This window comes from Terrapene carolina, unplaced genomic scaffold (genome assembly GCF_002925995.2).
Source record: "Terrapene carolina triunguis isolate 2854851 unplaced genomic scaffold, T_m_triunguis-2.0 Scaffold750, whole genome shotgun sequence".
NCBI lineage: Eukaryota > Metazoa > Chordata > Testudines > Emydidae > Terrapene > Terrapene triunguis.
The window spans coordinates 419,836-434,662 of NW_020665101.1; the positions used below are offsets into that span (position 1 = coordinate 419,836).

At 54.3% G+C, this 14,827-nt stretch overlaps 1 protein-coding gene across 3 annotated transcripts in view; it reads right to left on the reverse strand.

The window, feature by feature from the left end:
• Positions 1–2,095: 2,095 nt before the first annotated feature.
• TNPO3 (transportin 3) overlaps positions 2,096–14,827 on the reverse strand; it is an 83,050-nt gene continuing 70,318 nt past the window's right edge. For all 3 annotated transcript variants that reach the window (XM_026660303.1, XM_026660304.1, XM_024194540.1), the window contains 9 exons: positions 14,568–14,628; positions 13,881–14,021; positions 13,176–13,292; positions 11,253–11,347; positions 10,381–10,537; positions 9,556–9,723; positions 8,725–8,837; positions 4,077–4,168; positions 2,096–2,132 (listed from right to left, as the gene is read on the reverse strand). In XM_026660303.1, the coding sequence (XP_026516088.1) occupies positions 4,108–4,168; positions 8,725–8,837; positions 9,556–9,723; positions 10,381–10,537; positions 11,253–11,347; positions 13,176–13,292; positions 13,881–14,021; positions 14,568–14,628 (913 nt within the window). In that variant the 3' untranslated portion in view covers positions 2,096–2,132; positions 4,077–4,107. The remainder of the gene's footprint in view (positions 2,133–4,076; positions 4,169–8,724; positions 8,838–9,555; positions 9,724–10,380; positions 10,538–11,252; positions 11,348–13,175; positions 13,293–13,880; positions 14,022–14,567; positions 14,629–14,827) is intronic.

Here is a 14,827-nt window from a genome sequence, read left to right on the forward strand (position 1 = left end):
CGACCACATCTGCACACAGTATTCAAGATGTGGATGTACCATGGATTTATATAGAGGCAATATGATATTTTCTGTCTTATCTACCCCTTTCTGAATGATTCCCAACGTTCTGTTTGCTTTTTTGACTGCCGCTGCACATTGAGTGGATGATTCAGCTCACCAGCACCTTTGAGCACAGCCTGTAAGATTCCTAAAGCGAAAAGCCCGTAGCCAGGCAATTTTGCTGCCTTTTAACCCTGGGCTGGGGCGGGACAGTTCCAGCCATATGGCCCTGCAGGCAAGCCTCAAGGAGAAGAGCTCTAGATTTGTTGTTTGGATAGTATTTAATGGTGGCTTATTCCCCCACGATGGCCTAGCCTATAAACCTTTATCAGGATCCTTTAAGCAATTACAGGCTGCGGTATCTGTTAACTAGATCTTTGGCTGCATCGGAGAACCTTGCTCACCAACACACAGCACGGTAAGCTCACATGGTGCTTGCGAGCCTCACACCACAGCTCGCTTTGATTAGCCGAATGTTACCGCGAGGGGGCTTTGAAGGCACGCTGCTTGTACACAACAGACACCAGAAGGCAATGAAATATAGGTCACGCACCAACACCCTGCTCAGAAGATCATTGCTGGCCAATAAAAAAGCACCTTGACTCTGATCCTCTTTGATCATTTACTTATTAAGTCATAAAATCCAGCAATTCCCACCAGACCTGGCCTGCGTTAGTGTGAAGTAGGGATGCTCTGGTGTAATGTCTAAGGTACTACCTAGGATTATAAAGCGATCACAGCAATACTGGCAGGCTAGTGAATGCTACTGGGCCAATCAGGGCGCAAGGGAGAAGCGAATTCTCTTCCTCGCGTAGGAGAAGCCAGTCGGAGAAGAGGGTTAAGCTGGGATTAACCCTGGTGACTAAAGCACAGAAAATTAATATCCCGTCACTTCGCATAGTCCCTTCCAACAGGTTACTACAACTAGCCTTCGCTGGTACTACCCTTAAGGGTAACGGTGTCTTGCTGTCACTGGAAGAACACGGACAGATCCTACTGGTACCGGGTGTTCTGAGCCAGGAGGCGTGCAGACAGGTTCAACAGCCAGAGACACGAGGCACAAAACCCACATTTTAATTTTTTTAATTGATTTTTTTGTGTTTTTTGTTTGTATTGTTCTCGAGATGGCTACAACACCAGACGGAACAGCATGCGCTCAATTCTAACGCCCGCGCAGGGTCTCAGGTCTTGTCAATGTACGATTCCCCAGTGAGCAGTTTCCAAATCTGTTGAGTAAAATAGTCAGCCCCGCCCCTGCGAGCTCTAGAGCCCTCTCCTCTCGCCCCCTCATGGTAAAAAACCCAAATAAAACCAAATTAAAAAAAAAAAAAAAAAAAACTAAAAAGAAAAAAATATATATAATATATAACAGTCTATCCCAGGCTGATTCTCCTCCAGGAGGCTGACAGATTGGTGGTATCAGATTTAGCTAGGGGGGTTTGCTTAAGGGGGGGCGGGGTGGGTTAGCGCTCCACAGGGGCGAACAGCAGGATCCCCACGGTGCCGCACAGGGGAACCCAACTCCTCCTGATTGTTCTTTTAGAGGGGGGCGAGGGGAGGGGGGAGTGGAGGAAGCTCGGTGTTCTGGAAGTGGGCTAAAAACCTGGGTGCCTTCCCCCCTCCCAGTGCAGACAATTGGTTTTGCTAGGTATTGTATTTTTAATCCCCACGTTTTCCTTAAGTAAATTTTATTTTATTTTTCATTTCACAGAAAGTTTTCTACTTTGTTTTGTATTTTTTATTTTTTTTTTTTTTTTTCCAGGCAAATTTTTTTTTTTCCATTCTTGTTTCTTTTCTCTCTTTTTTTGTTTGTTTTTTTTATTTCTTTTTTTTTTTTTTAAAGCGAGTCCATCAAGAAAGCAGCGTTGCCCCTACAATGCTGTAGGTCCGGCTGCAGCCATCTTTAGTAGGTTGAGTTGCCCTCTCCCTCACAAACAGTAACTTCACTGGCTTGTCCTGGCGGGGAAGCGTCTCTTCGGGTTTGACGGCGCACACTAGAGTGAGTGAAAGCCCTCGGCCACAATGAAGTTTGCTGATTGTGGGACATTCTTGGTTTTCTTATTTCCTGTCTTCTAAATAAAAAGACATTCCTGGTGGGGGACAGAAAGCAGAGTCAGTATCCCCAGAGCAAGGCGATTTACGGCTCCCACCGGCCCATAAGAGCTCACCACCTAGAGCTGAGCTGGGCAAACTTTTTGGGCCGAGGGTCACATCTGGGTGGGGAAATTGTATGCAGGGCCGGGGCAGGGTGTTGGAGGGGATGCGGTGTGCAGGAAGGGGCTCAGGGCAAGGAATTGGGGCAGAAGAGGGGTGCAGGGTGTGGGAGGGGGCTCAGGGCAGGGGGTTGGGGTGCAGGAGGGGGCTCAGGGTAGGGGTGCGGGAAGGGGCTCAGGGTTGGGGTGCAGGAGGGGTGTAGCAGGGAGCTCAGGGTAGGAGGTTGAGGTGCAGGAGAGGTGCGCAGTGCAGGCAGGGGGCTTAGGGCAGGGCGTTGTGGGGCAGGGTGCTGGAGGGGGGCAGCGGTATGCACTGAGGCCAGGGCAGGCTCCCTGCATACCTGCCCTGGCTCCGCACTGCTCCAGGAAGTGCTGCAGCCCCTGGGAGAGGGGCAGTGGAGGGGGAGGACTCCGCATGCGCTGCCCTTGCTGCGCCTCCAGGTACCACTCCCGAAACTCCCATTGGCCATGGTTCCCTGTTCCTGGCCAATGGGAGCTGCGGGAGGCGGTGCCTGGAGGCAAAGGCCCAGGGGCCACAGGGACGTTGGGCCGGCCGCTGTTGAGAGCGGCGCGGGGCCCGCGGGGCAATCCAGTGGGCCGGATCCAAAGCCCTGAGGGGCCGGATCTGGCCCGCGGGCCATAGTTTGCCCACCCCTGACTTAGAGAGAACCTATGGACTGCCGTAAATACAGAGTAACCCCACAGAAGTCCGTGGAATTACACGGCTGCGACCGAGCCGAGAGGCTGAAAGCTGCACCAAAGGCACTAAACAAAGCTTTTATTGTCTTTCCAATGCTAACTGAGTGGTGGTGAACAGCCGCCCTCTAGTCACGTGGGCAGCAGCAGTGCCCGAGCCTGCCCCCTAGCCAATATGATTCGCTCCTGACCAGAAAGGCCCCCTCGAGGAGGATGAATTTAGACCGTGGTCTATTTGCTGAGACCAAGGAGTGCAGCTGATTTGTCACCCATCCATTGGGAACTCCCTTAGTTTCATACTGACAATCAAGCTGCCCTCAGAACGTCAAGACGACTCATCCAGTTGGGTTGAATCGGAACGCACAGCCCAGATGTGAAAGACTCCATTATCCCAAGCTGTCACTGGCCCTTTACAGATGAAATCGCTGCTGAAGCGAACAGCTGGGGGGTGCCAACAGGTGAGGGCTAGTAGTGAGGGCGGCTCCCAAGTCAGCAGTGCCGCATCGCGCACACAGCATCTGGCTAGACATCCTGGCTTCCCACCAGCCAGCACTCTGAGGCCCAGAGGGCCTCTTGCTTTCTCAGAGAGCCGTCCCCCTGCCTGGCATGGCAAACAGCCTCAGGAGTCCATCACCCACAGGGTGCTGGATTATTTTGTCCATCAACCCCTGGCCGTGAGTTGGGTCCACAGCACATGCCAGAGAAACGCTCAAGAGGCAGCTACTCCCTTTGGTTACATGTGCAACACTTAGTAGCCAGTGTCCGGGGATGGGCTTAGCGTGCTGGGACCTGGGCGCGGCGCACAGATTGCGTCTGAAGTCGAGGGTTTTCAGACATCTGCCATCGACCAGCCTTTCACCCCAGACATGGTCTAGGATGGATTTGCTTCAATCCATGGGCCTCAGGCTGTCTTCTCTACCACGGTGACCCAGGAGTCTCACAACCAACCACCTCTTGGCATTTCTCAGGGTTACCGCTCTTATCGCCCGCTGGCAACCAACGGGTTAATTTGTACTACAGGCCCCAACCCTGCCCCCCCTGAAGTCGGCAGTAGAGGGGGTCAGGGGGCCCTCGCTGTGAGGTGTCCACCCAGACCTGGAGCATGACCAGACGGCACCTACTCACCTTGGAGACAGGCACAGAGTGGGCGCGCGAGCTATCGAAACAACCGGGTGAAGTCCCTCAGGGCCCAGCACACTTGTTTACATTCCTCAGCACTGAAAGACAAGGGTGGCTGTTAGGGGAAGGGAGGGTCCTGGCTGAAGCTGGGAGATGCTACAGGAAGTCCGGCCTGTTCAGGCACACCCCGCCCCCCGAGACAGACAGCAGCCTGCCACGTCACAGCCGCTGATTTCCCACCGTAGCGACCTGGGGCCGAGCAGAACTTGACCGACCCTTCTGAACGCTCAGGCGGCCTGACTGGGTTTCAGCGAGGAGACGCTGCGTGCGATTGTGTGGGGGTCCCAGCACAGCACTGGGGGGCAGGAGCTCCCGGGCGCGGGCGTGAGTGGCTCAGCTTTCCCAAGGGCAAGGTAGGAACGCTGCCGGCCGCCTCCCAAGAAGGGCTGGGAGGGCCAGGCTGCAGAGAGGAGAAAGCTAAGCAGGAAAACAGAGAACTGAGAAGGGGCGTTGATGGAATCCCAGAATGACAAGGGCCCTGGCCCCACTCTGGGGCACTGACTTTCTGACTGACGGAGACACAAGGCTGGAGTTTCACAAGGGTGTGAAAGAGCTGGAGGAGCAGGCCTGGACGTGCTGATCTGATCTACCCCTTTACCGCTGGGGAGGAACACAACGCCCACGTGCAGGCCTGGGCAGAGCCCTCAGCCCATGCAAACTGGAGCGGCTGAGTCACAGGGCAGAGAAGCCTGAGGTGAGCGTTTGAGGGCCATGTCCAGACTTGTGAAGGAATCCCAGAACTCGCCCTGCTTCGGAGCAGGGCAGCCAGTCACCTAACTCCCTGCGGTTTCCCCTCCTCTGTGACACACTGCATGGACTGACGGGAGAGGAGAAAAACCTGTTCAGCGATGGAAAAGGAGGGGACTCCAGACCCCAGCGGGACAGACTGCGGCCTCGGTTTGTACAGAGCTTTCATGGGGCTGGGAATTCAAGAGCCGATTCTTCCCCCAGGAAAACCCAGCCCAGATACACTGCGGAGGGACCCCCACCCGCGTACAGCCCGGCCCCAGGATGAAGGGGTGAGAGTACGTGGTCCCAAGACACCTGCACTGGCACTAAAACCAGAACCCTGGTCGCTGGACGCCAGCCCTGTGCTGTAACCCGGGGGCTCCTCCGGCACTCTGGGGGGACGTGCTGTGATCCGGATCACCGGAAATCAAAGGGTTAATGGGGGGAGGGTCACGAAGCCTCCAGGGAACAAGCTCCTTCCAACCACCTGCTATTTCCCAACACTGCCCAATTAGGCAGGGCTGAAGGGCACTAAGAGTATGTCTTCACTACCCGCTGGTTCGGCGGGTAGTAATCGATCTATCGGGGATTGATTTATCGCGTCTCGTCTAGACGTGATAAATCGATCCCCGAACGTGCTCCCCGTCGATCCCGCGCCATGAGGATCCGAGGTAAATTGATCTAAGATACTTCTACGCTATTCACGTAGCTGAAGTTGCGTATCTTAGATCGATCTTCCCCCAGTGTAGACCAGCCCTAAGGAACCAGAGTGCTTGAAGAAATGCAGCACATACAGCACAGAACAGCCAGATACCACGGTGAGGGGCGCGTAACAATCAGTCGTGGAGTGTGGCTGGTTTAGAACAGGAAGCAAAGAACAATAACCAACTGAACCCCCCCTTCCCCGCCCAGTTTGGGCACCAGAATGGAACTGCCCAGTTTAAGAACATAGGAACGGCCAGACTGGGTCAGCCCGATGGCCCATTTAGCCCAGTATCCTGTCTTCTGACAGTAGCCAGTACAAGAGCTTCAGGGGGAGTGAACAGAATAGAGCAATTTTACAGAGATCCATCCATCTTCCCCTCCCAGCTTCTGGCAGTTGGATGCTTAGGGTCATCTAGAACATGGGGTTACATCCCTGACCACCTTGGCTAAAAGCCACTGATGGACCTATCCTCCATGAACTTATCTAATTCATTTTTGAACCCAGTTATACTGCTGGTCATCACACATCCCATGGCAATGAGTGTTGTGTTGTGTGAAAAAGGACTTCTTGTTTGCATTAAACCTGCTGCCTATTAATTTCATTGGGTGCCCCCTAGTTTTTTTTGTTTTTTTTTTTTTAATTGTGGGAGAGGGTAAATTACTCCTCTATTCACTTTTCCTGCACCAGTCATGATTTTATGGACCCTCTATCATAACCCCCCTAAATCCATCTCTTCTCTAAACCGAACAGTCCCAGTCTTTTTGGTCTCTCCTTGTACGGAAGCCGTTCCACACCCTCAATCATGTGTTGCCCTTCTCTGAACCTTCTCCAGTTCCACTGAGATGGCGTGACCAGAACTGGACACAGTATTCAAGGTTTGGGCACACCATAGATTTATATAATAACATTCTGATATTTCCGGTCTTATTTTTCATTCCTTTCCTAATAGTTCCTAACACTTTGTTCGCTTTTGACTGCTGCTGAGTGTTGAGCTGAAGTTTTCAGAAAACTAGCCATGATCACACCAAGATCTCTTTCTGAGTGATAACAGCTAATTTAGAACCGGTCATTATATGGGTGTAGTTGGGATTATGTTTTCCCCATGTGCATTACTTTGCACTTATCAGTGTTGAATTTCATCTGCCAGTTTGTTGCCCAGTTACCAGTTTTGTGAGGTCCCTTTGTAACTCTTCACAGTCAGCTTTGGACTTAACTATCTTGAGTAACTTTCTATCATCTGCAAACTTTGCCACTTCACCGTTCACTCCCTTTTCCAGATCATCAATGAATATGTTGAACGTCACGGGTCCCAGTAGAGATCCTTGGGGGATCCCACAGTTTACCTCTCTCTATTGTGAAACCTGACCATTTATTCCAATCTTTTGTTTCCTATCTCTTAACCCGTTACTGATCCAGGAGATGACCATCTCTTAGCCCAGGACAGCTTAATTTCCATAAGAGCCTTTGGTGAGGGGCCTCGTCAAAAACCATGTATGCCAGTGGTTCTCAAACTTCTGTACTGGTGACCCCTTTCACATAGCAAGCCTCTGAGGGCGACCTCCCCCTTATAAATTAAAAACGCTTTTTAATATATTTAACACCATTATAAATGCTGACTGCAAAGTGGGGTTTGGGGTGGAGGCTGACAGCTCACGACCCCCCATGTAATAACCTTGCGACCCCCTGAGGGGTCCCGACTCCCAGTTTGAGAAATCCCTAATGTACGCTATATCCCCTGGATCCCCCATATCCACATGATCACTGATTCCCTCAACAAATTTGAAGAGTTTAGTGCTAGAGCAGGACACTGAAGCTACCCAAATGTCTGAAAGCTGCATGGGTCACAGACGCAAAGAGTAATCTCTCAAAGATGAGCACGGCAAAGGGATACCAGGCCGTGGACTTGATCACTGACCCAAAGCATTCTCTTAAAGCCAAGAGAAACTGTTGCCTATTCCGAATGATTGTCCTCGCTACCCAAACGGCAGAGCAGCGTCTTCACTCAACGCCTAGGAATCAGACACCTCCACTGCTTGTGATAACGGGAGCCATCCACTTGCAGAGAGCTCTATCAGACATCAAGGCCAACATTTTCAAACATGGGGGCTCTCAAATTCCCATCTCAACCTGGGGCGTTATTTTCGGAGGGGCTGAGCAATCACAGCTCCCACTGAGTTACAGGCATCAATCCTTTTACAGTCACAGAATACGGCAGAGACTCAGCACGTTGGGTTTCAGGACAATCTGTGCTGCAAGTGACAGTGACTGGGTCAGTAGCTCGCTGATCGGAATGGTGCAGCCGAGCACTCAGAGCTCTGCAATAACTCGGGTCTAACCCTGGCAGCTGCAGACTCCCTCTGACTTGTAAATGGAAGATCAGACTTTCCTCACAGGAGCGGGATGCGGGCATACGGGGCTATGTCGTTTACCCCCGTCAGCTGATGCTTCATGGTCTTGCTCATCTGTAAGAGCTTTTCCTGGTTGCCTCGGGGCCCCAGAGAAGTGCAGGGGCTGACAGCGGGGGGCAGCTTTAGTCTAAGTTTACATTTAAAGCTTTCCGTAATAAAGGAGGATTTTAGGTTGACCCCTGGGTTTTATCAGCTGAAGCGTCTGCACGTATCACAAAGCACTCTCAGCACAAGAACCACCAGGGCAGACTCCTGGGGCGCTGGCTTTAGCGGAAGCGCTAGTTCTTTGTAAGGGACACCTCTGGCAGCCATTGCAGTACAATACAGATGATCGCCGGATTTGGGGTCAGGAAGGAATTTTCCCCCAGGTCAGATTGAGCCTCAGGGTGGGGGGGTGGTTCACCTTTCTCTGCAGCACGGGGCACTTGTTGATTTCAACTAGAGTAAATGGTGGATTCTCGGTAACTTGAAGCCTTTAAACCATGATGTGAGGACGTCAGTAACTCAGCCAGAGGTGAGGGGTCTATTACAGGAGGGGATGGGTGAGGTTCTGTGGCCTGCGCTGTGCAGGAGGTCAGACTAGACGACCACGATGGTCCCTTCTGGCCTTGAAGCCTTGGACGATTGAGTGGACAGCCACACTGAACACCCCAGTGGCAGGTCTGTTGCTGGCCCTAGAGAGGTGCGGGGGGACGACTCATGGTAACACCTTTGTGAACAAGGGCATCCTGCCAACACGGAGTTCACTCACCTAGTCACCTCCTTGTGAAAGTCCGTAAGTTGTTTGTGCGTCACTTGGATGGCTCCTCCGGTTGTTTCCTTTGGTAAACCCTTCAGTGAATTCTCTAGCCAGCGACAAAATGTCTGGTGTGGGAGGAAGGAAAAAGTTAAACATTTTATTGCTGCAAAAGAAATCTAGACCAAGTTCTGGGTTCAGGTGCTGGCAGGCCCTGCATCCCCAGGCAGCCGAGGAAAGAGGGCCTATTTTTAAGTTTCATTTTTATGTCTTTGTATTGCCAGAATGAATCATTCCAAGTGACTACCGGACCCTGCACGTGCCCAGATACTGCGCGGAATGATTCACAACCCAGCAGGGATAGACTCAACTCGGGTTGAGCAAGGATTGCGTTCTGTTGCAGCGGCTATCAGCCCTCAGGCACATCAGGAGCGCAAGCTTCCTGGGCTGGCTGAGAACGGAGAATCAACTTCTGAGGGAGGGTGGCGAGAGAGGATCTGAAGCAAGTCTTGAAGCAGGAAGGAGTGGGGACAAAGTAGAGAGATGGACAAGCCAGCTAGCAAGAATCACTGAGCTAAAAGCACTGGGATTGGAGCACTTGAGGGAGGTGGGTGCTAATCTTCACTGCTGTAATTGAAGAGGACACAAGTTATTTTTATTCAGGCTGGTGAAATTGACCCTTGATGTTCTGACAGCTGCTAATCGCTAGCTCCACCTTTTGTTTGATCCCATCCCTTGAATCCCCCTGGCAGGCCAGGTTCTCCCAGTGCCAACACCGGGCTCACAGCAGTCACGCGTTATACTTCTACTACGTTTGCTTTCTGGGGGCGGCCCAGCCAACCTTACCGGCCTGTCGATCTGCATGATCTCCCAGAGCACCTCGGCGACGTCGGGCAAGGTGTAGGGCGGCAGGCAGAAGCAGCAGGTGTGCAGCAGCTGGCTCACGAGCTGCTGGCCCAGCTGGTTCATCACTTGCCCGATCAGCTCCTTCCGCAATTCAAAGTCCTCTTCGTGCTGCAGAAGGAAGAGGGGCCGAGTGAGCATTGCCCAGCAGGGCGGCCTGGGGCACGTTTCCACCTCCGGATCCCTTCCCACCTCCCAGTGCCGTTTGCTCATCGAGGCAGAACTCGCTGCAGTGACCGACAGGCAGGACAGAACAGAAGATGGAAAGGCAGCACCATGGGTTCCTGTGCTGCCAGCAGCCTTGCGTAGGCAGGGCATTAACACCGGCACCGACTGCCCCCGACCCCAGCGAGGAACAACCGGCCTTTTGTTGCCTGTGACCTGAGTGAGAGCCAGGAACCAGCCTCACGGGTCAAGGGGCCAAGAGGAGAGACCAAGCCAGCGGCGTTTCACCCTTAGGAACACCTTCCAACGCATTTCCTCCAGCAGAGCGCTGGGTGAGCGACCCTGCTGGTCTGGTTAACATGGGAACAGCACTGCAGGCCGGGGCTCCCCACGGGCAGGTGGGAGTCCAAATCTCACCTGGCTTTGAATGGTTCATCTGTCAGCTGCAATTCCAAGAGCAATACAGATAAATGCAACGAGCAAAGCAATACCCCAAACAGCCAGCTTCTCTCAGCTTCCCCGAGCCGACTGGGCAGGGCAGTCTGTGACCCCACCGCGCCCTGCCCCCCACAGCTAGGAGAAGAGACGCTGGGAATCACTCACGTCATTGGCCACCCCGGTGTGGACGAGGTCGCGCAGGAATTTCATGACGCTGCAGTTTGCGTCCCGGTGGTCCAGGGTGGTGGAGGCGATGGCCCACTGCAGGATGGGAATGATCACCTGACTGCGGAGCAAGGTGATTGGGCTGCGCTGGATGAACCTGGGCAGAGCAGAGAGAGATCAGGGAGAGTTCAGCGCCGTGCGAGCTAGAAAGCAGCTTCGCTTGGCAGGCTGGCTTGGACGGACGCCCCAAGGACACAGCAGCTTTGGGGTTCAGAGGGTTGCCATGTCCCTTCTGTGCTGCCCAGAGACTAGTGACAGCAAGACCCAGGGGCCTCCCGCCCTCCGGATTGACAGGCCGGCCCCAGAAGGCAGCATCCTGACTGCAAGCTGTACTGCACTGCCCCCTGCTGGAGACCAAGTTATCCTCAATGCCCACGGCTGGAACTCTAGTAACGGGGAAGCAGGAAAGTCCCGCCCACTTCCAAATCTTGCACTGCAGCCAAAGCACCTACAGCAGCTACAAAGGGGCCCTGGGCTGGCAGGGGACTCTGGAGGATGTGCCATGAAGGTGGCTTTCTTGTGATTGATGAGTCTCGATGCATGGGTGGCGTGGGCAAGGCCGTTCTGACAGGACTGTGAGCATTAACGTAAGGGGATGTGTGTGTGTGTGCGCGCCATTTGTACAGCTTATAAATCCAAAGGAAGAGGAGGAGTTATTAAAGATGGAAGCTCCCTCTGCCTGGGGAGCAATACGCGCATACCCACGCACTCAGCCGCCCGTTGCGCAAGGAGCAGAACTGGCCAGACACGAGGCAGCAGAGGGAGCGCTCGGGACGCGAGGCAGCGATCCCTTGTTTAGGCGGAGCAGTTACCTGGTGGCTAGCCGGAAGAGGTCGTCCACGGTGTCTGGGTGGTTCTGAAGGCCATTCTGCTGCTCTAGGAGCTGGAAGGTAGGCAAGCACAGCGCCTAGGAGAAGGGGGAAGGGGATGGATCGTTAATTTAATTAATGTACTCCGCGATCTCTAGAGGTGGCACGAGACACAGAGTTCGTCCTGGGGTGTAGGCAGAGAAAGGAGGGAAGCCAAGCCAAGGGGGCAGGGGTGCCTGCTCACTTTGCGGCATGCCGGCGTTTCGGATTACAATGAGGCACTGTTGCGGGAGTGGTGCCTGGTGCTTTACAAAAGTCTGAGCTCCTAGATCCGGGTGGAAGCAAAACCAGCGGAGGCAGAGCACCTGGTCATTTAACTCTCCCCATTTCCCTGGTCTCCCTGCATCACTCAGACTCACTCGCGCTCCCAGCGGTAATACCGGCCACACGCTTACAAAGCGCCTTACATTTACGGGGTTCAAATCGCTTGACAAACATTAACTTAGCCTCAGGCTGGCAGGAATCAGTCTCCCTGTTTTAGAGATGGGAAACTCGTCCGAGGCCAAACAGTTCCGGGACAAACCCAGGTGTCCTGACTGCAGCCGTGGGGCCTACGCCATAGGACGGTCCCTTCCTTGCCTGTACACAAGCTGGGAGGAGCAGTAAGAGTCTGGTGATGCGGCTTTTGGGTTTGGTGACTTGCTGCCAATGTCTCCATCCCCTCTGCACCTCAAACAACGCCGGGGCAGGGAACTCCCTGACGCCGTTTGAGTTTGCTGAACTGACTGCACGGCCGGCAGGACAGGCTGCTCCAAACCCGGATCTCCTCCTCGGAAAGCTTACAGCACCAAAGGCCAGTCCGCAGACTGGCTCAGCTTCCCTCACTGCACAGCTGACTCTCCGTGTCTGAACCTAGACTGGGGGGGAGCCAGGAGCGGCCGCTCTCCCCACAAACCAGCGAGCTGTAGCTGGCGGAGGCCTGGCTTCTCGGCCACTCGCTAGCCAGCAGAGATGCAGTCCCTCAGCCAGCGGCAGAGGTTGCGCGGGAGCCCTAATGCGGACACTCACTGGGTGACGGGCCAAGCCTGTACCTCGCTCTACTCTCCTGCACAACGGAGACAGCAAGGCTCAACATTCGTCCAGTGCTTGGAATGCGCAATGCCCCAAGCACTCAGATGCTGGGTCTGGGCCAGTCACAGCATGGCAGTGCCTAGATCAGGGAGCGAGCTGTGCTTTTAGAAGGAACGTCATGGGTTCGGAAGCGCAATCAGTTCCTTATCCCTCCCCCCCGGGTGGTTTGATTTCCTGCGCTGGATCCACAGTTTATTTACCAGCACAGGGGGCCCAAGCCGGGAACGGAGCGGAAGGGCGGTTTTCTCCCATTCCGCCAGCACCAAGGAATTTCAGGTGGGGCAGGGGCTGGTTTGGTTTTCACTGCCTGGGCATTTGGCGTAGCGCAGCAATCCCTGCCGCTGGCACTAACCACGCCAATCGACATGAGAGAAGAGGGCATTGAAACAAAGCGTTCTGTTTACACACAGCTGCCGTCTCAGGGCGGGAGGCGTGCCCCGTATCAGGTAGGGAGCACCGTGAGCGTCAGGCAAAGGCCACACAGAAGCGCCCCGGGGAAAGCCACAGCAAACTCGGTCCAGCGTCCTCATCTGCACCGAGGGCTGCAGCTGCGCCAGCTGCTGAACGGGGGCGAGTCCCAAGGGCAGCCCAGCAGAAAGATGATCTAGAACATCCGAGTGACTTCGGAGCCGAAGACCCATTTTCAAAAGCGACACTTGGAAGATGAAGTCCCATCGGCTTTCAATGAGGAAAGCACAGAGGGGAAAAAAGGGAATCAAAAGCTGCAGCCGAGTGGGATGGCACGGAGCGGGTACCGTCCATACACGGAACTGGACGTGCCTTCGGGAGACCTACCTGCAGCATGTCTAGCAGCCCCTGCCGGCAGCCTTCCTCCATCCCGTACTCGTCCACCAGGATGCTGCCGAGGTACAGAAAGCAGGAGTGCTGGTGCGCCTGGTACACGTTCACCATCTGCCAAGGACACAGCAAACTTACTCCAGCTCCAAGACACGCGGCCGACGTCAGCTGGCCCCAGCCAGGCGCTTTACAGAGCAGGTGCATTTCCTAGCACCGGGAAAGCCCATGGCCGGGCCAGGCTTCCAGACCCAGTGGCGATTCACTTGCAGCACGGGAGAAATTCTCCCCTGCAAAGGGCCAGCTTGCCCCGATTCCCCAAAGCTTGGGATGGCAGCCCGGGCGCTGCCTGAGGCGTTGCTCTGCTGTACCTCAGCTCAGGTTCGTATGGCACTCTGAAAACGGGACGGGCCAAGTGCTAGCTAAAGGATCCCCTTGTTGCCTCACGTGCTATGGGGGCCAGCAAAGCTGGAGCTGTCCCCACCACCTCACGCTAGTCAGAACTCCTTATGCCGGACGTGCTGCACTCAATGGACCAGTCTCCTCCCTGACAGAGGCCTATACCTGGGGCTTCAACGTAAATCTCACTCAGGGGCTCAGCCAACTGACCAATTGTGAGATTTCGCTTTCTGCGCACATTGATTCCAGAAACCCCAACTGGATGAGCTGCTCCTCCACTAAGTATCTCCCCCGAGGCTCACTCACCTGCGTGACCAGCGGCTGCAGCAGGGCCGCAGACCCTTTGCCTACACAGCGGACAGCAAAGCGCAGGCACCGGCAGCAGCGTTCCACAATGCGGTTATCGGCACGATGTTTGTTCAGGGTCTCCGACAGGACCGGCCAGATCTGAGCAAGGATAACAGGGAGGGTTCAAGGTATTTAGGAGGGACCCCACAACCACCCCATTTACTACAATCCTCTGCGTCCCTATAGTCCCCAACTATTGGCAAGAAACACTCTCAGGTACACCACCCAACTGCCAGGCAACTGAAGCCGTGGGCACCTCCTGGATGGACTCCTTCCCGCATACCCAGGAACCGTGGCTCTCACGCAGCCATGGATCTCAAAGCACTTGACAAAGAAGGGGCTAGAGCATTTTGCTCAAGGTTTGCCTTAATTCCTCTATTTGCCAAGCAGAGGAGTGAAAGCGACTAGGATACAAGCCCACTGATTCTTCATGCCCAATTTCCCCCCACCCCCGGCAGTTTTATAGCAGCCTCTCTTCTCTGATTACAGGGACAAGCCAGCAGTGACTGTTCACCAGCCCAAAGCCAAAGCTGCCCCTGGGGAAACCGGCTCGGCCCCGAGCATTCAGTGATGGGGACACCCCAATTCCTGGCTAGACGCGTACGGAGAAGGATGGCCCCAGGCCTGGCACCGATTTTCACTTACTTCCTGGATGACTTTTTGGCACGGATGGGTCTGGCCATTTTCTACAATGGGGTTGGTATGCCTGGGAAAAGCAACGAAAGGATTAAGCGCCTTTTTAAACTTACAAGTTATTCGGTGTTAACTCAGTGCTGATGAAACATGCCCAGATGACAGCCCTGACCACCGAGGGCCTCCATTCACCCCCACCCCCCCAGCTGCACGGGTACACCATAAACTCAGCTGGAGTATTGTGTCCAGTTCTGGGCACCGCATTTCAAGAA